Raw genomic sequence first — 23288 nt, forward strand, 5'->3', positions numbered from 1 at the left:
ATTCTGCCCAGTGAAACTGACCTGAAAGACCCACTTTAAAAAAAAATTGGAACTGTCAGGCTGACAGATCCGAGTTTTTTTTTAAAGCCGTTCTTTCAGGCCTGAAGCTCTGGCTGCTCAGTGAATGACGACAAATATTTGCAACACCAATCCTAGACCCCCCCGGGCCCCAGTGTTTGGCACCATCTCTACCTGCTCTCCCAGGCCCTGATTTATAGTGTTAGACTTAATCCGGACATAAAGCACCCAAATTGCAACCTCCAATAAACTGATAACAGCAAATATTTTGAGCTTTTAGCACTGGGGTTATCCTTCTATTCAATTTATTGAAAGGAAAAGTGTACATCAGGCATTGACCTCCAGACCAGCATTCTTGATGTTCATTCTCTCCTCAACCCATGTTGGTTTTTGGAAATTTGCCCCGTAGCATAAATGGAATTTGCAGAGGAAAGGTAGGCTTAAATTATTGAAGACAACTTTTTCATTTTCTTTTTGGGTCTGAGTAATCACGTATTTGATTTATTTATAGAAGTTTTTTTGTGAGCAATTGTTTTGGTCCCTGCTGCTCTATCTTATTCTTCCTTCCTGATATTGGATAATTTCTTGCTTATCCTTTTTAAATGTATTCAAACAACTGGTGACCATAATATGTTTGATATTTGATTTCCATTATTATTGACAAATCATTGATCTGAAAGATCCTAACCAACCATACAGTAGTGCAACTCAAAACTGTCTAAAAATTACTGTGTAATTTTAATGAGAAAGTGTGAACTTAACTTCTCTAAGCCTGTTTATACCACAGGTTTTTGTAGGTAGCAAATGGTGTCTCTTTTATGATAAGTAAAAGCATGGCATCTGTCTTATACACTTTTTCTTTTATGGTTCTCTTCCTGCTGGATACAATCCTGCTGATTACAACCACCCAATTACTTAAAATAGTTTGCCAAGCAGTGATAAACAGTCTCACCTTAAGTAAAAAGGAAGAGATTAGCGGAGCTAAATGTGGGTCTCTTAGAGGCAGAGATATTAGAGAAGAAGGAAATTGCAGAGATGTTAAATAATTTGGCCCAGATTTTCATGGAGCCTCCAGACTCTATGGAGCTCCCAGATTGGCACGTGGGACCCAGGTCTGGAAGTGCAACCCCATTTCCGATCACATTTTCACCGGTAGGGGAAAGGGGGAGGGGTGTTATATGCATGAGGAAAACAGGAACTCATTTAAGCATGGTGCTGAGTTCAAACAGACCCCATTTTCACTGTAGCAAGGACCTTAACCCACAGTCTGGAGATGTAAATGCTTTTGAAGGGTGAAGGTGGTCTGAGAACTGTCAAGCTGTGAAGTTATTTAAATCCCAGACCTTTTTAAAAAATTTTAAAAACTAGGCTCCCTGTATCAGCGAGAGGTTAAAAAGAAATCTGGTCTAGCAATCACAGTAAGTCCTCTTTTAATGTGGTCCTGTTTAACATTGTTCCGCTTTAATGTCAGTAAATTAACAGGGCCTATATTTTTTTCAAGAGATTTGTTTTAACGTCGTTTCCCACGAGACCAGTTTGATGCCATTTTGGAGCGGCCTCTCCCCTTCCTGGCCTCTGAGTTGTGGCCCACCCATCCTCTAGCCGAATCTCCCACTCCCTGACTCACCCTCTCGCCGCTTCCACCGCCTGGACCTGCGTTCCCATTTAAAGTTCTGGATCCAATCCAAAGCCAGAGCTCTAATGTGGACATGCGAGTCCCAATGATACAGAAGTGCCAAGCTGGGGCTAATATAATCCATGGCCAGGATTTCCTGGCCCAATCTTGACACACCACAGGAGATTCGGTGGCCCAGTAAAAAGTCTATTGGCTTTCACAGAATCACAGAAACACACGGTGCAGAAGAGCCCATCAAGTCTGCATCGACACGTGACAAACACCTAACCTATCTACCTAATCCCATTTACCAGCACTTGGCCCATAGCCTTGAATGTTATGATGAGCCAAATGCTCATCCAGGTACTTTTTAAAGGATGTGAGGCACAGCGCCTCCACCACCCTCCGCAGCGCATTCTAGACTGTCACCACCCTCTGGGTAAAAAAGGTTTTCCTCACCTCCCCCCTAAACCTCCTGCCCCACACCTTGAACTTGTGTCCCTTCGTGACTGACCCTTCGACTAAGGGGAACAGCTGCTCCCTATCCGCCCTGTCCATGCCCCTCATAATCTTGTACACCTCGATCAGGTCGCCCTTCAGTCTTCTCTGCTCCAACGAAAACAACCCAAGTCTGTCCAACCTCTCTTCATATCTTAAATGTTTCATCCCAGGCAACATCCTGGTGAATCTCCTCTGCAACCCCTCCAGTGCAATCACACCCTTCCTATAATGTGGCGACCAGAACTGCACACAGTACTCCAGCTGTGGCCGCACCAAGGTTCTATACAACTCCAACATGATCTCCCTACTTTTGTAATCTATGTCTCGATTGATAAAGGCAAGTGTCCCATATGCCTTTTTCACCACCCCACTAACATGCCCCACCGCCTTCAGAGATCTATGGACACACACGCCAAGGTCCCTTTGTTCCTCAGAACTTCCTAGTGTCATGCCGTTCATTGAATACTTCCTTGTCAAATTACTCCTACCAAAATGTAACACCTCACACTTTTCAGGGTTAAATTCCATCTGCCACTCATCTGCCCATTTGACCATCCTGTCTATATCTTCCTGTAGCCCAAGACACTCAGCCTTACTGTTAACCACCCGGCCAATCTTTGTGTCATTTGCGAACTTACTAATCCTACACTCCACGTAGTCATCTATGTCATTTATATAAATGACGAATAATGGGGGACCCAGCACAGATCCCTGTGGTACACCACTGGACACTGGCTTCCAGTCACTAAAGCATCCTCCTGTCATCACCCTCTGTCTCTTACAACTAAGCTAATTTTGAATCCACCTTATCAAATTGCCTTGTATCCCATGTGCATTTGCCTTCTTTATAAGTCTCCCATGCGGGACCTCGTCAAAGGCTTTGCTGAAATCCATATAAACTACATTAACTGCACGACCCTCATCTACACACCTGGCCACCACCTCAAAAAATTAAATCAAATTTGTTAGGCACGACCTCGCTCAGACAAAACCATGCTGACTATCCCTGATTAAACCTTTCCTCTCCAAGTGGAGATAGATACTCTCCTTCAGAACTTTCTCCAATAGTTTCCCTACCACTGACTGACTGGCCTGTAGTTCCCTGGCTTATCTCTTAAACAGCGGAACCACATTAGCTGTTCTCCAGTCCTCTGGCACCACCCCCGTGGCCAGAGAGGAATTAAAAATTTGGGCCAGAGCCCCTGCGATCTCCTCCCTTGCCTCCCTCAGCAGTCTGTGACACAAATCATCTGGACCTGGAGATTTGTCCACCTTTAAGCCTGCCAACATCTCCAATACCTTGTCACTCCCTATATCAATTTGCCCGAGAACCTCACAGCCTCTCTCCCCGAGTTCCATACCTTCATCCTCATTCTCTTGGGTGAAGATGAATGTGAAGTATTCGTTCAACACTCTACCAATGTCCTCTGGCTTCACCCATAGATTACCCCCTTGGTCCCTAATGCGCTCTATTCTTTCCCTGGTTATCTTCTTCCCATTGATATACATTTAGAATATCTTGGGATTTTCCCTACTTTTACCAGCCAGAGCTTTCTCATATCCCCTCTTTGCTCTCCTAATTGCTTTCTTAAGCTCCACCCTGCACTTTCTGTACTCCACTAATGCCTCCGCTGATTTGCTCCCCTTGTACCTGCTAAAAGCCTCTCTTTTCCTTCTCATTGTATCCTGAATATCTCTGGTTATCCATGACTCTTTGGCTTGCTACTCCTTCCTATCACCCTAGAAGGAACATGTTGAGCCTGTTTCCGTTTTGAATGCCCCCCACTGCTCTTCTGTAGATTTCCCCACAAGTAGCTGTTTCCAGTCTACTTTGGCCAGATCCTGCCTTATTTTACTAAAATCTGCTCTCCCCCAATCCAAAACATTTTTTTGCAACTTGTCTATTTCTTTGTCCATAACAAGCTTAAATTGTACCATGTTGTGGTCGCTATCACTAAAATGCTCCCCCACCACCACCTCAGCCACCTGTCCGGCTTCATTCCCCAGAATTAGGTCCAGCACTGCGCCGTCCCTTGTTGGACCCTCTACGTATTGACCTAAAACGTTCTCTTGTACACATTTCAAGGAATCCACTCCATCCAAGCCCTTAACACTATGTCTATCCCAATTAATGTTGGGAAAGTTGAAATCACCTAATATAATTACACTATTATTGTTTTTACACACCTCCGTGAATTGTGCACATATTTGCTCTTCAATTTCCCGCTGACTATCTGGCGGTCTAGAATGAACACCTAACAATGTGGCTGCCCCTTTTTTATACCTAAGCTCTACCCACAAAGCTTCATTCGATGCCCCCTCCCAGATATCATCTCTCCTTACTGCAGTAACTGACTCCTTAACTAATAATGCAATGCCTCCTCCTCTTTTACCCCCTCTATCAATGCTTATTTATGCTTGTCTGCTTTCCACAGCCTATAAATTATCCAAGCAGGGGGCCCTAAGTTCACAGTTTGATTGACAGCTCAAAGAGGTTATTAAAGGATTAGCTATCTTGGGGTTATAAATGCAGAATTTTGTTTTATAAGGGATTAAGAGAGGATTTAAATGTATTGAAAGGGCTTTCATGAATGAGAGTGGTGTTCTTTATATAGTGAAGTCTGTAATAGATAGTTAGAAATTTATTTTATTTCATCTCAGCATGGCCCCTGAGGTCTGCCCATGATGGATACTGGGTGAGTTGGCATGGAGAGTGTAAGGGCAAAGTGGTGGGTGCATTGGCATTAAGGACAATAAGGGGGCATGGGTTGGCATAGAGGGTATGAGGGTCATGGGGAGTTAGTTGGGGGGGAGGAGGGGGGGCATGAGTTGGCATGGGTAATGTGTGAGAGGAGATGGCCTAAAATATTAGCAAACTGGGATTAAGTCCCGGAGAATAAACAGTCCACCTTGGCACTCAGCAGTCCTGTGGCTGCCTCCAATCTACATCCAGGAGCAGCGGGCCGACTCCCACTACAAAGATCCCACCATTCGGAGAAGTTTCTCCTGAGGCTTATGTGGTGAGCCGGGAAATTTCCCAACTCTCACCATCTACCTGGGGTGCGAAAATCTGGGCCTTTTTATCGGTCTTCACGGCAGAAAACATAAAAATAGTGGAGAATCAAAGGTCCAATGAAAGTGAGGAACTTAATGTAATTAAAAACAAAAAACTACTGCGGATGCTGGAAATCCAAAACAAAAACAAAAACAGAATTACCAGGAAAAACTCAGCAGGTCTGGCAGCATCGGTGGAGAAGAAAAGAGTTGACGTTTCGAGTCCAATGACCCTTCAACAGAACTGAGTGTAGTTAGGAGAGGGGTGAAATATAAGCTGGTTTAAGGTAGGGGGAGAGAAGTTGAAACACCTTGTCAAACACCAGGAGAGAAATGGAAAGCAATGAAGGTGGACAAGGCAGAAGAGACAGGCGGAAATCCTGTTGGAGAACAGAGCAATACTTCTTCAAGGAAGGCATTTCTTGAAAAGAAGTGGCAGTCAATTAAACACAGAGATAAAAACAAAAAACTACTGCGGATGCTGAAAATCCAAAACAAAAACAAAAACAGAATTACCTGGAAAAACTCAGCAGGTCTGGCAGCATCAGTGAAGAAGAAAAGAGTTAATGTAATTAATATTGGTAAAGAGAAGTACTGGAGCAATTAACTGAAAGCTAACAAATCCCTGAACCTTTTCTCTCTCCAATAGATGAGTATTTCCACCACTTTGTTTTTATCCCCCTAATCCTGATGGCCTGCATCCTAGGGTTTTAAAAAAGGTGGCTGCAGAGATGGCATTTATAATGTGTTTGATGTACAAGAATTTCCTAAATTCTAGAACTGCCCCTGTGGATTGGAAGGTATCAAATGTTATCCTGCTGTTCAAGAAAGGAGGGAGACAGAAAACAAGAGCTATAGGGCAGAATCTTCTGTTCGGCGTGCAGGGGCAGGCCACGCACGCCGACGTGTAATATGACGATCTTTCATTTGGTGAGTGGGTGCCGGAGTCAGCTGCGCGTCCACCGAATTGTCAAAGGCCTGTTAAGGCCATTAATAATCTAATTAAGCTGATTCTCAATGCTGCCCGTCCAATCTTAAGGTTGGTGGGCAGGCGAAGAGCCCAAGCGGCCTTCACATTTTGCTTGAAACCTCATCCACGGGTGGGATGAGGTTTCATGAAGGTTTTATTAATTAAATAAAAATTTCTCTGACAATTCATAACAATGTCCCAGCTCATGTGACACCGTCACATGAGGGGACATGTCTGAGTAATTTTTTTTTTTGAAACTTTAATACTGAACTTATTCTCCCTGAGGCAGCTCTGTGCCGCAGGGAGATTTCTGCTCTCTTTCGCGTGCATCGTGCATGCATGAAAAAGCACAGGCCCCGACTCTCCCTCCTCTTCCGACACCCCCCCTCAGCCCGTACAAGTAGCTCTGAGTGCTACCAGGCAGGTGTCATGCTGGACGGGCCATAATTGGCCCACCCACGTAAAACGGCGGTGCAGAGCTGATCGCAGGTGGCGATCGGCTCCACACCCGCTCCCAACCAGCCCGCCCAACAGGGAGAAAATTCTTCCCATAGACTAGTTAGCCTGACATCAGTACGATAGTAGGGAAAATACTATAATTTATTAAGGATGTGGTACCAAGACACTTGAAAAATCACAATTTGATTTGCCAGAGTAAACATGGTTTTATGATAGGAGAATAGCGTTTGATAAATCTATTAGTTTTTTTGAGGGTGTAACCAGCAGGGTAAATGAGAGGAAATCAGTGGTTGTTGTATATTTGGATTTTCAGAAGGCAATTGATAAGGTGCCTTACAACAGTTTGATACAGTTAATTGGAGCTCATGGGATTGGGGGTAATATTAGAATGGAGAAAATTGACATTTCGCAAATATAAAATTAGCTTTCCAACCCCTGTAATTATAAATTTGTATGCCATTAATAACCTTGTTGCACTTTATTAACAAGGTGTAACTTTTTAGGGTTTTTTTAAAGCAATATTGAAGTTCTCATCAGTTCAATGATTGCTAATTGACTGCAGTCCATGAGGGTTTTAAAAGCACACCTTATGGAACAGCATAGCATCACCAAGAGCAAATTATGGATTTCCGCGTTTAACTACTAGCCTTTTAATCCATCCCCTTGAGTCCGTGTATTTAGCCCCCTGCAGGGCGAATAACAGAGCCTGGTGGGTGCTAAATATAGCGCTGCTGGCTCGCATGATGGTTCCCTGACTCCATCCTTCTCCTTGTCTATTTTCTCAGAGGCTGGGGACGGGGTGGGGGTTGCCACAGGGCTTAACTGCCTGCAAACTGCAGTAGCTGTCTAAACTAATGAAGGACCTATGAAAGCTCTAAAGGAACCCAAATGAGATTTTCCTGTTGACCTCCAGATTCCCGAACTGCTGGGGACAGTTTAGCTGGGTGCAGCAGCAACCACAGGCTGCTCTGTGGAGGTGTATCCCCACCACCCCAGCATTGGCCTGGCTGCAACGGCCAGTTTTTAAAGTTTGAAAATGTAGGAGAGCACCTCCATTTGGAAACACTCTCTCCTTCACTTAGCTGCCATGGCATCCTACTGCTGCTTTGAAGCTGGAAGGCCTCTGATTATTACTTCCAGTTAACGGTTTTATATTGGATGCTGTGTCTGTTACAGTATAGGCAGTTTAATTCATCTTCATTAGTTGTTCCTTTTTACACTTTTTAAGTCCTTCCAAAGTTTTATCTTGTTTAGAAAATACATTGAGTAAGCTGTTTATCAGAACTTGTGCTAGATTAGCTGTTAAATGCTAGGGGTAAAATTGGCCTTGTGTGATAGTGTAAAAGCCCTTTTTACACCCTACCTGATTTTTCTTGTCCATGGAAAAGGGCCTATTAGCTTTTGGTGACAAACGCAATCGAACTGCATCAGCCAGTCATCCAGATATAAGTATATTCTTTATTCCTTTTCTCATATCTTTCTGTATTCCTTCACTTTGGGTAATAACTTGATGGAGCAGCAGATTTGGTGAAGAAAAGGCTAAACTTTATTTAGGAGACATGTAGGGGTGCTTGCACGCTAGAGTGCAATAAGATTATTGGTCGAAGCCCCTGTAATCGCATCACATGATGATTGATTGATGGGAGGGAGGGACAGTACATCTAAAACAATAACAGAAATACCTGGAAAAACTCAGCAGGTCTGGCAGCATCGGCGGAGAAGAACAAAGTTGACGTTTCGAGTCCTCATGACCCTTCAACAGAACTAAGTAAAAATAGGAGAGGGGTGAAATATAAGCTGGTTTAAGGTGGGGGGGTGGGGGAAGAGACATCTAGTTACTGCACTTTGCATTTGGATGGCTGCTATCCAGCCATTTGCACCTCACCAGGACACATCTTTTGTTTCTTTGCTATACCATTATTACTCTCTTTGACTTTTGTACAATGAAAGTTTTCATCATTTAATCTCTCCTGCCTTCCATACAGCATCCCTTTTGTCCTTCTTGTCTCTACCCCCACTTTCACCTGCTCTTTCTTTCCTCAGTTCTGATGAGCAGTCGTCAACCTGAAATGTTAACAGTTTCTCTGCGTAGATCCTGCCTGACCAGCTGAGTATCTCCAGTGTTTTCTGTTTTTCATTTCAGATTTCCAGTGTCTGCAATATTTTGCTTTCATATAAGTATGTGTGGTGTTTTACTGACTTAGTGAGATTGCTACTAGAGGAGATATTGTTGTTGGTTGATACCATGCTTGCGCAGGAAATTCTTTTTGCCTGAAATACTTAAAGTGGCACTGCAAAACTGGCTGCAGACTTCCTATCTGCTGTTTTGCACTTCCCTACCCACCCATCCCACCACCTGCTGTGATCAATTTTCCACAGTTTCTTTTATAGATTTGCATATACATTAAATTTCTCCTGAATTATTGTCTATAGGTCTTGTATTCAACTGGGGAGCACTTTTAGGATGGTCTGCTATGAAGAACTCTTGTGATTGGTCAATCTGCCTACCACTTTATATTTCTGGTATCATGTGGACATTGATATATGACACTATTTATGCACATCAGGTAAGATTATAAGTTAAAATTAATTTAAATTTCAGTTCTCTAACTTTTTGACTAGAACATGCAGCACATGCTAAAGCCTAAATCAGACAGTATTTGTCATGAACAGTTATAGTGGCATTGCAACATACAGTAGATGTCTAAAAGGACATAAACAACTGACATTTATATTGCCTTTAAATAGAAAAATAACCCAAGGTGCTTCAAGGAAGTGGGGGGAAAATTGAAGCCAACCCAAAGGAAGAAATTAAGACTGATCAGATCTGACAGCATCTGTGGAGAGGGCCACAGCTGACGTTTCGAGTCCGTATGACCCTTCATCAGAACAGTTCTGATGAAGGGTCATTTGGACTCGAAACGTCAGCTGTGTCCCTCTCCGCAGATGCTGTCAGACCTGCTGAGTTTTTCCAGGTGTTTTTGTTCCAGATTTCCAGCATCCACAGTATTTTGCTTTTAAATTAAGACTGATGTTGTTTTGATTAGAGGTGGAGTTAAGAGGGACTTAAAGAAGGAGGAAGGTGGGAACTGAGGTGTTTTGCCAGGGGAAGGTTCAAGTAGGGCCGGGGCAACTGAAGGCGCATCGGCCAAAAGAGAATGGTGAATGCACATATCAGTAGTAGTATTTCATACAAAATAGCTTGTGCAGGAATCTGAAACTTTTGTCTGTGTGTGTTTTAATGTTTTAACTATTATTGGAAAATGTGAGTTCCTGTGCCATTATTTAGGGTTTTTGTGAATTTGTGTTTTACCCATTAATATTCAGGTGCTTCTATTGCTTCCGGTAACAAGCAAGGTCAAATTTGAGGCCTCTTCCTGTTAGTGCTGATTGCTCCCTAATGTTCTGCTACCAAATATCACATGTTGTGACTTTCCACAAAGGTTCTCCCATTCATCCAACATAACTTGCGTGAAAACAAATTCTAATTCTGAGACTGCTGTATTTCATTTAGGGTCTTATCTTTTAACATATGAAGTTAGCATTAAAAACAATAATGCTAATTAAAGCATATTGTAAAGAATCTATATTATTTTTTGGACTGTGGCTTTAAGATTGGACTGTGGCTTTAAAAAGCTACAGTGGCTGAAGCAGGAAGAGAAGATCTACAATGTGGCTACTTCTTAGAACAACGTGTGCCAGGTTGGATGATGGTACCAGAAAGGACATGTTTAAGAGAGAACTGCCTAGCGATGATGTTTGGCTGCTGACCAGGTGACCAGGGTTTTGTGATAGCAGTAGCCAGCAGAAAGATCCCAACCTGCCAAGAAGAAAGACCTAAAAACCTCTCTCTCTCTCTCCTATGTTTTTGGTAAAACTCCAATAATTCTGCCCTAGTAATTAGCTGGCTATCCCTCACACCTCCGTATCCTGTTTTTTGTGAAATTACTAGTAGAGTTGTTAAAACCAGGTTTTCAACTAGTAAACTGCAGACTGGAAGTGCTGAAACATCACCTCGTGGTACAGGTCTGCAAAGAACTTGGAAGACTTCAAGCAAAATCAACTCATCTAACCCTGTACTCCGGATTGGTGCTATCGAACTGTTTTTTTCCCCTCACCCTTAAAATCCTTGCTTTGTGTGTCTTATATGTGTGTGTGTGTGCGTGTTTGTGTGTAGGGCTTAAAAAGGGATAGAGTAAGTTATACGGTTAAGGGTTAGCAGTTCATATTTCTTTTGTTATTGGATAAAAAATAATTTGTTTAATAAACAGTTATCTACTTGTTAAGTTTGCAAACCTGATGCTCATATTCTGTTAATCTAAATTAAATTAAATTACACATGTAAAATTGGGGCAGTTTGGTGGTCTGATTAAACTTTTCACATTTGTCACGGCTCGGGGAGCAGTGGGGCTTGATATAACCACGCACTATCCCCAGTGAGTCGTGACAATATGGAGAATTTTGCTATAGTTATGAAATGCAAATAAGTTCATCCATCTTCCTAATTTTGGAAGCTGTAGCACTTGACTAACCTCTCTTGAAATTACCCATAGCATTTAGTGTAAACTTTCGAGCAGCTATTTTTGTTGGACTTGTACTTCATACCGTGCTTACTCTATTTGTTTCATTTCTACTGGGGAGGGGTGTTTTTCCAGATGTGGACTTGAGTTGGTCCAAGTCAAATGCCTGAGGTGGTGACTGCAACTAAGGGCGGTGCAGCCCGCAAGGCGTTGAAGCAGTTGCTGACTAAAGTCACCAAGAAGCCGCCCAAGAAGCAGAGGAAATCTCACAAGCAGAGCTATTCCACTCACATGTACAGGGTGCTAACCCAGGTCCACCCTTTCACCAAGATCTTGTCCAAGGCCATGAGTGTTATGAATTCCTTCATTGTCGACATTTTTGAATGCATCGCCTCCGAGGCTTCACACCTCATTCACTACAAAAAGCGCCACACCATCTCGACCAGAGAGATCCAGAGCACTTCATGCTGCCAACAGAACTGGCCAAACATGCTGTCTCCAAAGGCACGAATGTGGTCACCAAATACACCAACTTTGTTTAGGTCGATCATTCTAAAGATTATAATCAGGGCAGTTTCATAACTGTCTTGAGTCTGGGTGCATGAGCATTCTGAGATGATAAATAAGTTAGTGACAGTTTGAGCTGTGACAGACCATTCTTGATACTATTTTATTCTGGGTTTCTGTATCTAGGATAAAACAGATGATATCCTAATAGGAGTGAAATCAACCGCATTGATGTTTCAAGAACAGACCAAACAATGGCTAATTGGATTTAGCACAATCATGCTGACAGGATTGACGGTTGTAGGACTAAACAGCGAACAGACATTGCCCTACTACATTGCTGTGGTAACTGTTGGAGCTCACCTGTCTCATCAGGTACGAACATTTGCACATTTTTGTTCAGTACTTTTGGTAATAAAAGTGCCTTTTAAAATTATATGAGGCTAGAGTTGGGCCAGAATTGTAACTTTAGGTTTTACTTTTCATCCCTTTTCTCAGGACTGAGCAGAGTTGCACTTTTGCTTGTTATTGATATTCCCTTTATTGTATTTTGTTTGTTGCATTCAGGAAGAATTTAACAATGAATTTATAATTAGGAGTTTAATGCTTAAATGGCTTACAAATGTTAACTCTGAAAACATTTGCAGTAACTGATTTTTCATTAGTGATTAAAGGTCATTGAATTAGAATTCATACTGCCAGCAGTGTCATGGAGAGATTAATGTCTATAATTTTATTGGAAATTATTTTTTAAAAATAGAGTTTAGTGGTGTCTGTGTGTGTCTTGATTGGATTAAAGACAGCTGGCCTAGAAGCTTTGATGTGTAGAAAGAAGTAGGTTTGAAATAGTAATTAGATAAACTTGGGAAAGTTTAGAAGCATAGTTGTCAAGGGGGTATATTTGCATTTGTTGAATAAACCATTCAAAAGAATGAGTGAAATCTTGCAACTAGCTAGAAGACGCCAAGCAATTTGTTTTTTTTTTCAGCTTACTAATAAAATTGGTGGACTCAAAGGATGTTATTGTTAAAAGAGGTTAAATTAAAATCCTAGTAATACAATGGAAATTTACATTCAAAGAGTAAGATATGTATAAAGGATATGGTGTGTAAGGCAGAGGCATTTTAAGACGCCTCCAGCCTGTCTGCCTGCAAGGTCCCAGCACTGAAAGAAACTAATTTTGAATATGACTGTCCAGGGTGTGCGCTGCCAAGTGTCTCTTTAAATCTGAGTTTTACTGTTGCCTTAACGAAGCTGTAACTCAGAATCAGACTAATTAGGGGATTTTTGTAGTTATTATAGTAGTAATTTTGTAAACATACTTATGTGTTTACAATTTTTCTTGTATTAATAAATGTTTAATTTAGTTTTTTATAAAAAAAGCTCTCAAGACTTGGTGGGCTTATTACTACTGAATTTAAAGCCTGCATCTCGAAACATACAAATTGCAAAAATGGGATATGATCATTATTTCAAGTTTCCCTCTGGGAATTGAGCAACTCCACCTTTACCATCGGCTGTGTCATAATTGGGGGGCTCGTCTGGGATATATTTGAAATTCCTTGTGTTTTTTGGAATTGGTGAATCTTAAGGCTATGAGTACAAGAAGCACTATGAATTCAGTCGTGGGCGTGAGGTATTTTTGAAGTGGTGAGACTACAAAAAAAACGGCTGTATCCATGGCTAAATCTTTCTTGGAAGTAGATGATATAATTCTGGGTTACAATAAGTATCCATGATACAGAGTTGGTGGATAAATTACAATTGGGGTTACCTGCAGGGACTAAGAAATCAAACATAATTGAAGTGATAGCACGGCATTTGATATTGGAAGGAATACCCGAGAGACCGAGTTTTCCAAAGGGTGGTTCATTGGAATGGGCTCAAATTCAATTGCAAATGAAAATAATTGAATTGGAAGAAAAGGAAAGAGGCAGGGCCTTCAAAAGGGAACAGGCAGAAAGGCAGAAAAGAGAAAGAAAACAGGAAATTGAGTATTGCAGGAACAGGTAATAATAAGTGGGGTTCATGGCGATGCTAAACCTATTCCATTGTGGAAGTAAAATTTAAAAAGTAAGTGGAAGACTGGCGAAGTGACTGTTGGAGTGGTGGAAAATTGCCCATTGCAGGGGTTCAATTCATTCTGGGTAATGATATACCTGGATCACAAATTTGGGTGATGCCTATGGTGGTTGAGCAGCCTGTAGAAGTGATTTCAACAGAGGTGTTACAGAAGGAGCACCCTGGATTGTTTCCAGATTGTGTGATAATGAGATCACAGGCACACAGGTTAAAACAAGAAGGACAGATAGTTCAAAGGCAGGAAGGAGGTATTGAAATCCAATTAGCGGGACCTGTGTTTGAAAACCTTATTCAGAAAGACACAGGAGAGGACCATTCGGCTGAAGTGTTTAAATCAAGGTAGTTAATTGAGCTGCAGCAAAAGGATTTGTAATTAAAATGGTTATATCAGAAAGCTTACTCTGAAACACAAGCAAAATATATTCCAGAATGTTATTACCTTAGGAGTGATATTTTAATGAAAATGGAAGCCGGATTATGTTTCAGCAAATAAAAGCTAGAGGGAGGTATGTCAGTTTGTTATCCCATTAGGGTATAGAAATGAGATTCTGAGGATTGCTCATGAAATTCCAATGGGAGGAAGTTTAGGAATTAGACATAGGCAAAAGTACAGAAACATTTTTTATTGACCAGGATTGCATAGGGATGTAGTCAAATTCTGTAGAACGTGTTACACGTCAGGTGATAGGAAAACCACAAGCAGTGATTAATCCAACCTTTAATCCTAATACCAGCATTTGAAGAAATTTTTAGTAGGGTCATGATTGATTGTGTAGGACCCCTTCCTAAGACATATGTTTAAGGAAGTAATAAACAGTTTATGGATAAAACAATTTAAGTCAACAGCTTATCATCCGAAGTCACAAGGAGCTTTGGAAAAATGGCATCAAACTTTAAAAACTATGATGAAAGTGTACTGACAGGATTATCCGCAGGATTGGGATGGGGAATTCCATTCTTGTTATTTGCTGTTAGGGACGCTCCTAATGCATCAACTGGTTTTAGTCCTTTTGAACTAATTTATGGTGATAAGGGGAGGGGACCGCTGAAATTGATTCATGAGAAATTGGTGGGTCAAAATCCGGAAACTACCCCCCTGGATTATGTAGCAAACTTCAGAGAGAGATTAGACAAAGCATGTGAGTTGGATAGGGAACATTTAAAGATATCACAGCAAGTGATGAAAATGAAGGCAGGTAAGAAAACTAAAGTTCACAGTTTTATTGTTGGAGAGAAAGTGCTCGTTCTTTTACCAGTACTGAGTGACTCATTAAAGGCAAGGTTTAAAGTGGGCCTTACAGGATTGAAAAGAAATTGAGTGAAGTAAATTATTTAATAAATACTCCAGATAGATGAAAGAAGCAGAGGGTGTGTCATGTAAATATGCTTAAAAAGTACTTTGACTGGAAAGAGGACCAAAAGGTGTTGCTACTGGTGCTAGATAATGAGAAAGAGGTAGAAATGCAAAACTCTGAAATTGATTTACCTCTAATCAAATTGGATAATGAGGGGGGTACTTGAAAACTTAAATGTAATACTGAGTTACCTTCCAGATAAGTGTCAGTGATTTGGAAAAGCCAATGCAGTCGCACAAACCTAATTGTGGGAATAAGTTGGGGAGGACAGATTTAGCTAGACGTTATGTCTCTAACATCCTCAATAAGGCAAAATCCTTATAAATTAAATCTGGCAAAGTTATCACCAGTACAGAAAGAAATTGATTCCATGCTCCAAAATGATATCATTTGAGTCTAGTTGCAGTAACTGGAGTTCGCCTATTGTACTGGTACTGAAACCAGATGGAACACAGACTGTGTGGACTATTGAAAGGTGAAAACGGTGACAAAAGCAGATTCATACCTTATACCACGGTTGGAAATTTGTATTGAAAAAGTAGGACAATCAAAATTTATCACAAAGATTGACTTGCTAAAAGGATGTTGGCAAGTACCATTATTGGAGAGAGCAAAGGAGATAACAGCTTTTGTAACGCCAAGTGGACTATATCAGTTTAAAGTCATGCATTTTGGTATGACGAATGCACCTGCAACATTTCAAAGACTGACAAACAAAGTAATTGTAGGTCTAAGCAATTGTGCTGTTTATATTGATGATCTGATAGTTTTCAGTCAGACGCAGGAGGAGCATTTACAGCATCTGGAAGAATTATTTACTCGACTACAAGAAGCTAATTTGGTGATGAACTTGGTCAAAAGTGAATTTGCAAAAACGCAAGTTATGTATCTAGGCCAAACCATTTAATATGGTAAGGTGGCTCCAAGAGATGTGAAAGTCAAGGCTATTGTGGATTTCCCAGTGCAAAAGAAGTAGCTTTGAGATTTCCGGGGTTGAGTGGAAATTCCATCGGCTGTGTCATAATATGCAGATACTAGTTCTGCATAAGGCACTGCCTGTATATTTGCACTTTCAGTGAAAAGATTTGATATTGTACCTTGAACTGTAGTTTTCATGAAAATAATGTTTTTGGTTGCTCCCCTGATGACAGCAACTTGCACTTGTAATATGCCTTTAATGTCATAAAACATCCCTCGTAATACAGCATATTAATTTGTTGACAGACTAGGTTCTCAGTTATATTTCCTTATATACCTTGTCTATGATTATGATTGACCATCAAATGGAAATGAAGCACTTTTTGGGGTTGGGGAGAATATACAAGAATCATATACATGATGCACAAATCTCCTAACAGTTGATTCAGCACATCAGTGCCAGAAGCCTTAGTGTAGGTTACCTCCCTTTCCCTTCAGCTGGAGAATCCCTGAAAGCAGTAAGCTAAGAAAGATAAAATGTCCAGGCTCTTTCAGGATTACTCATGAAATACCATATTCTACATTTCAGTTTTATGTTGTAAAGACCATGAAGATTTAAAGAATCTTCCCCACTATGTTCTTTGCAGCAGGTTGGTGTCAATATAGCATGTTCCTCAAATATTGTCAGGACGAAGTCTTTCATTGTACACTTTATGTTGTGCTTAGAAAAGGAAGACAATAACTACTGCCTTGGTGATGTCAATGAGCCAGATTGTCTTGAAAAAATGACCGTTATTAATGTACAAATTAGCCAGCAATCTGTGGCAAGAGATCCGCCATGAATTGCGAATCACCAAAAGTTGCTGGTTGCTTTCTGTCACTACCATTAGCTTTATGAAAATGCATCTCGCACCTAACCTCCCTGTGAATTTCATGAAGTTGCTGCATTTGTAGATTAATTGCTCATTAACTTTGGCACAGAAAGTTAAATCTTGTGATTAATACCATAAGTACCACTTTAACAATGTGATCATTTTTAATGATAGCTAATCAACCTGTAACAATTAAAAGTGTAGAGTCACATTCCTTCAGGTAGTTAATTGTTGGAGATTTTAAAGTCCAATTTAATTTTTTGAAATATTTCTTTCTCTACCTCTCTCTCCCACTCTGTGTCTTTCAATCCAGTCTTTCTTTCCCTCTTTTTATTTCTCTTCCTGTACCTGATTCGACATCCTCTTTAATTCACCCTCCTTCTCGGTCCTTTCCCTGTTTACCTTTCAATCTTTTAATCTCATTGGTTAAGGAAGGTACACTGTTGGTCCCATTGTTCATCTAAGTCCAGACGCCCCATTTCCTTTGCTGTGTTATTATCAGCCTGCACTTCCAACAAGTTACAGGGCAAAGATTTTTGAGCTGAATGGTGCAGGCAAAATTCTAACTAACCCGGATGCCCTGCTTCAGCAAATTCCAACTCATTATATCTACTGCTGTTAACTGGTTTTCATTTTAATTAAGAATAAGACTCTTTCTTTATAAACACAAAAAACTACTGCGGATGCTGGAAATCCAAAACAAAAACAAAATTACCTGGAAAAACTCAGCAGACTGCTGAAGGGTCATGAGGACTCGAAACGTCAACTCTTTTCTTCTCCGCCGATGCTGCCAGACCTGCTGAGTTTTTCCAGGTAATTTTGTTTTTGTTTTGTCTTTCTTTATACGTTGGAAAGATGCAAACCAGACCAATTAATGCAGGAGTGAAATCATAGTGATGGTCCCATGGCTCAACTTTCAGAGCAAGGCAGTTTCAGCAATACGAACCTGCCTGAAAACTTGAGGCAACTTTTGAATGTAAAAACTGCTTACAAATCTCACTCTACCCAATGACATCACCTTGGGATCAGTATATCTACTCCCGTATCCTGTGTAGTATATTCTCACTTGTGGGGATAGTGGTAGAAAGATCATCAAATGGATATGAGGGGATTGTTCCATGCAGAAATATTATATCACAAACCTCCTCCAGAAATCATAGTTTAAGTGCCGCCTTCAGTGAATCACCGTTGCAAAACTGAAAAGTATGTTTTATTTCTAAAGCTTGTCTGTGTATCTGCACCTTTTTTCTGTGTAACCTATATAGACCATATTGTAACTCAAAACACTTGGGCCTGAATCTTCTGGTCGCATAAAATGACACGCGGTGACATTGGGGGCTGCGTCCCGATGTCACCGCACGTCATTCTGATCATCAGTTCGGCGGGCGTGCACTGAAACTCTCTTTCGAGTTATCAACAGTCACAGATTGCAACTCGTTCGAGTACAATCACAGTTCTTGGTTTCCGGGAGTGGGACATGAACCCACAACCCTCTGATTCAAAGGCGAGGGTGCTATGATCTGAGCCACAGCTGACACCTCCTGGGCGTGCACTGAAGTCAGCTACGTGCCTGCCGAACTGTCAAAGGCCTATTAAGGCCATTAATCAACTAATTGAGGCACTTGTCAGGGCTGCCTGTCCAACTTTATGTTGGCGGGCAGGCAAAGAGCCCAGGCAGCCTTCGCATTTTTCATGGAACCTCACCCACGGGCGGGATGAGGTTTCACGAAGGCTTTATTAATTTAATAAGTTGTTTCATGTGAATTGATAAACATGCCCCACCTCATGTGACAAATTTTTATGACTTTCCTTAATCTCCCTAGGGCGATTTCTGCTCTCTTCTGTGCGCATGGAAGGATGATTAATGTTGTGATATCTTTATTGCTTATGTTATCATATTCTGAGTCACAGTTATTATTGTAGTTTTCAACTGTAAGGTTACACAATCTCTAAATTGCTGAAAGTATTGACTTGGATTTGAGCAGAAATGAAATGCAGTTCAAAACTTCATTGTATAGCAGCTGGTATTGATAGATTGGCAAAAGAGAACATCAGTGGTGAATCTGGCACTTGTGTATCTAAATTCGAAGGAGAAATTCCAAGAATCAATCTTGTTTCTGTTGGAGAAAATAACACTAAGACATAGGAAAATAAATTTTCAAAGTCTAAATATTTCTGTGTCCCAAAATTGATATCATCTTCACTGGCAAACTGCCTGGGATGTACAGGTAGCTGCAGCTCGCTGATCTTGCATAAATGAGGCCCAAGGCTCAATATCGGGTGTAACTTAATTGAGCCTGCTCATTAGGTGCAGGAATCATTCCCTGTAACCAGTTTGTGCAAATGTGAATTAATTTCTAGACCAAAATATAGCATCACAAGGGAAGGAATAAACCAGACATTGGGCAACGTGCCTTATGGTGGATTGTGACTTTTGGATATTCAAGGAACAGCATGTATTGGTCATAGAGAAGTTTGTGACCAGAACAACAACAGTAATTTTTATTTTTATAGCATCTTTGTGTAATGAAACATCCCAAGGCATGTCACATGAGCATTATAATATTAAGTATGACACCAAGCCACAAAAGGAGATATTAAGTCAGATGACCAAAAGCTTGATCGAAGCGGTAGGCTTCAAGCAGTTTCTTAAAGGAAGTGTAGAGGGAATTCCAGAGTTTGATGTCTGGCAACTGAAGGTACAGCCAGCAGTGGTGGAGCAGTTATGATTGGGAATGCACAAGAGGCCAAAATATGCACAGATATGTCAGAGGGTTGTGAGGTTGGAGGGGATTACAGAGATGGGGAGAGGCAAGTCCAAGGGGGAATTAAGTCCCTGCATTTGTTGCTGGAAAACAAATCATGGAAGCAGGAATTCCTTGAGGAAAAAACAAAATCCAGTTTAAAGTGAGAATTTATTGATATTTAAAGACCAGCCAGTATTGTTCTAACAACTTAAAAGTCAGTCATCTATTAACAGAAACTGGCTAAATGTTTCTTGTAAACAGTGACAATGTTAAATCAACCATAGTACGAACATTTTATGACAGTTCTTTCAATTAATCTCTTAAATTATAACATTTTATTGAAATGTTTTTTTTAATCTATAAAATTTGCCCACTTTACAATACCGATTTACTTAAATGCAAACCCTTTTCATTCTAAAACAGATATACTCATTGGACATAAATAATCCTCAAGATTGCTGGAAGAAATTCTGTTTGAATCGCACATTGGGATTTATATTGCTTTCTGGAATTGTGCTTGGAAACCTGTGGAAAAGAAGCAATAAGACTGATAAAACTGAAAAGGTGCACCGTGGGCTAGAGTCACTAGCAGCCTTTAAACCATAAATCAAAATAATGCAGTAAGGCAGATAAAAATTCCATCTTGTACCTTTATTGCTATCATATAAATGTATGTGTATTCGTCTCTCGGAATAAATTAGATCTAAGTACAATTTTGAATTATTCAACTGTTTATTAAAAAATGAAAATTGAGTGATCACTCTTTTTACATCTTTAGGCTTTACCTAAATATTTCTCTTGTGTTCACATGTGGATTGTGACTTTTGGATATTCAAGGAACAGCATGTATCGGTCTTAGAAAAGTTTGTGACCAGAAAAGCAACAACAACTTTTATTTATACAGAGCCAAACTCCTGGAACTCCCACCCTAACAGCTCTGTGGGTGTACCTACACCACATGGACTACAGTGGCTCAAGAAGGCAGCTCACCACCATCTTAATAAATGCTGGAATAGCCAGTGACACCCTTATCCCATGAATGAATTTTTAAAAATCAGAAACCACTCCAGTAAGCAAACCTTTGCTCCCTATAAACCAGAATGTGACTTACTAATATTTAGTTTTGTAGCACTGTGCATAGGTGAAACTGGATATGACAAACAATCTTATCATTGCCTGGACTTTAGGTTGCAAAAGGATAAAATTTCTTAGCAAGCTATTAAAAAGCAAACAGTAATGAAGCTAGGTAGCAACCGGTATCAATTTTAATTTGCGCTTCGAGTACAATATACACCAAAAGCGTAATGAGACATCAAAGGAAAATAAGCAGGAATGGGGCTGCTAAAGGATGAGCAAGGAAAAAACTCCCACAATGGCAGAAATATTGATAACGTACTTTGTCCCAGTTTTTTATTAAAGATAATGAAATAAATACTTCAGATGAGCATAAGAATTTTAATAATAATGACATTAAAGGGCTAACATAATTGACAAACTAGCAAAACTAAAAGATTTTTTAAAAACCCTGGGCCTGAGAGTGGATGTGGGGAAGATGTTTCCATTAGTAGGAGAGACTAGGACCCGAGGGCACAGCCTCAGAGTAAAGGGAAGACCTTTTAGAACAGAGATGAGGAGAAACTTCTTTAGCCAGAGAGTGGTGAATCTGTGGAATTCATTGCCACAGAAGGCTGTGGAAGCCAGGTCATTGAGTGTATTTAAGACCGAGATAGATAGGTTCTTGATTGGTAAGGGGATCAAAGGTTACGGGGAGAAGGCAGGAGAATGGGGTTGAGAAACTTATCAGCCATGATTGAATGGCGGAGCAGATTCGGTGGGCCAAATGGCCTAATTTCTGCTCCTATGTCTTATGGTCTTATGATGATATATAGCCGCACATATCAAGGACATTGGGGAAAAGACAGCAATTTGCAAAAGCTCATCCATGGGTGGGATAAGAAGGGTCAGCATTATTGTCAATGTGAGTAATAGGGAGTTGCAGGCTGCTTATTTGAACTGGAAAGCTTCATCTCGGTTCTGAGCTTCACTCTGAGCATTTCTAGGCTTCATTTCAGGATTCATTGGTGTCTTCCAGACCCCCAGAGGATTCAGACTGTGTGGGCCCCTCCAGGTATCAGACAGCCTTTCATTACCCTGGTAATGGGGATTGTGGTCTCCGCTGGAGGCACCTCCTCCTCTGAGGAAGAGAGAGGCAGAAGGGAGAGGAGGCCAGGTGTCCCAATGCAGCTTCCAGGGTAGGGACCTGTGGGAGTAGAGGCACAGGGCCACCAGAAAGTCCAAGGCAGAAGAGGCCACAGACGATAGCACTATCCTGTCACCAAGGTTTACAGGCGGCAATGCAACTACCTCTATGTCCAAGGTGCAATGCCGAAGGAGGCTCCGCCTCTTCTGGGAGACCATAATTCCATTTGTCAGATGATCGGGCCCGAGATCAGCTCCGACTGTGTGGATGGACACCTCATGCCAGTGGCTCTGAAGGTCACAGTGGTCCTCAACTTCTATGCCTCCGGTTCTTTCCAGGGGTCAGTGGGGGATCTGTGTGGAGTCTCCCAATTGGTTGTCTACAGTTGCGTCAAGCTGGTGACAGAAGCTCTGTTCAGGCGGGTACTGACCTTTATTCTTTACCGTACAGATGAAGCCAGCCAGGCTGAGTGAGCCAGTGGCTTTGCAGAAATTGCAGCAACCTCCCGCGTCCAGGGTGCCATCAACTGCACACATGGCCATTAAGGTGCCAGCAGATGAGCTGAGTGCCTTCGTCAACAGGAAGGGATTCCACTCTATGAACGTGCAGATACTGTGTAACCGCAAGATGCAGATTCTGCAAGTTTGTACAAGGTACCCCGGCAGCTCCCGTGGCACTTACATCCTCAGACACTCCCAGGTGCCAAGACTCTTCAGTGCTCCAGCCCAACTGGATGGATGGCTGCTGGGTGACAAGGGCTATCTCTTGAAAAGGTGGCTCATGACGTCTTTCTGCCACCCAAGAACAGAGGCAGAGCAGCTGTACAACAGGAGCCATGCTTCCACAAAGGCGGTGGTAGAGAGAACCATTGGTCTTCTCAAGATGCGCTTCCGATGCCTGGACCATTCGGGGCGCACTGCAGTAACGCTCAGAGCAGGTATCATTGTTCGTGTTTGTTTGCTGCGCTCTCCACAATCTGGCACTGCCAAGGGGGGACCCAGTGGTGGAGGAGGATGTTGACGCAGCTCCACAGGCAACAGAAGATGAGTCCAGTGGTGAGGAGAATGTTGAAGAAATGGGAGGCAGACCTCGGTAATCTCCAGGGAGGCAGGGACGCATTAATCCAACGCTCCTTCAGCAAGGCTACCAAGTAAGGACTACCACCTCATTCCATGGCTATTGCCTCCATCCTAGATCCGAGAAAGGACTCTTTCCTTGGCCCCCGAGATACACTCAGTGCCTGGGCAATAAAGTTTCAAGAGACCCACGTCCAGCATTAAATACTGGCCTACCCTGCAACTACAGAACAAATGAAGCATACTCAGGCCAATAACACAAAATCAAATGTCATTTAATGTTGGAACACTCAGATTCTTGAACTGAACAATAACCGGTGTTGGTAGTCACACCGTAAAAAACAAAAACCTAAATGGGGGAACAAAAGATCACCCATGACCTGCCCCTCTTGTG

General features: G+C 41.5%; 1 protein-coding gene across 1 annotated transcript in view; it reads left to right on the top strand.

Annotated features, from left to right (window-relative positions):
* coq2 (coenzyme Q2 4-hydroxybenzoate polyprenyltransferase) overlaps positions 1–20376 on the top strand; it is a 53030-nt gene extending 32654 nt beyond the window's left edge. The window contains exons 5-7 of the mRNA XM_078544442.1: positions 9051–9184; positions 11831–12019; positions 20042–20376. Coding sequence (XP_078400568.1) covers positions 9051–9184; positions 11831–12019; positions 20042–20224 — 506 coding nt within the window. The 3' untranslated portion in view covers positions 20225–20376. The remainder of the gene's footprint in view (positions 1–9050; positions 9185–11830; positions 12020–20041) is intronic.
* The last annotated feature ends 2912 nt before the right edge of the window (positions 20377–23288 follow it).

Source organism: Cetorhinus maximus, chromosome 1 (assembly GCF_964194155.1).
Source record: "Cetorhinus maximus chromosome 1, sCetMax3.hap1.1, whole genome shotgun sequence".
Lineage (NCBI taxonomy): Eukaryota > Metazoa > Chordata > Chondrichthyes > Lamniformes > Cetorhinidae > Cetorhinus > Cetorhinus maximus.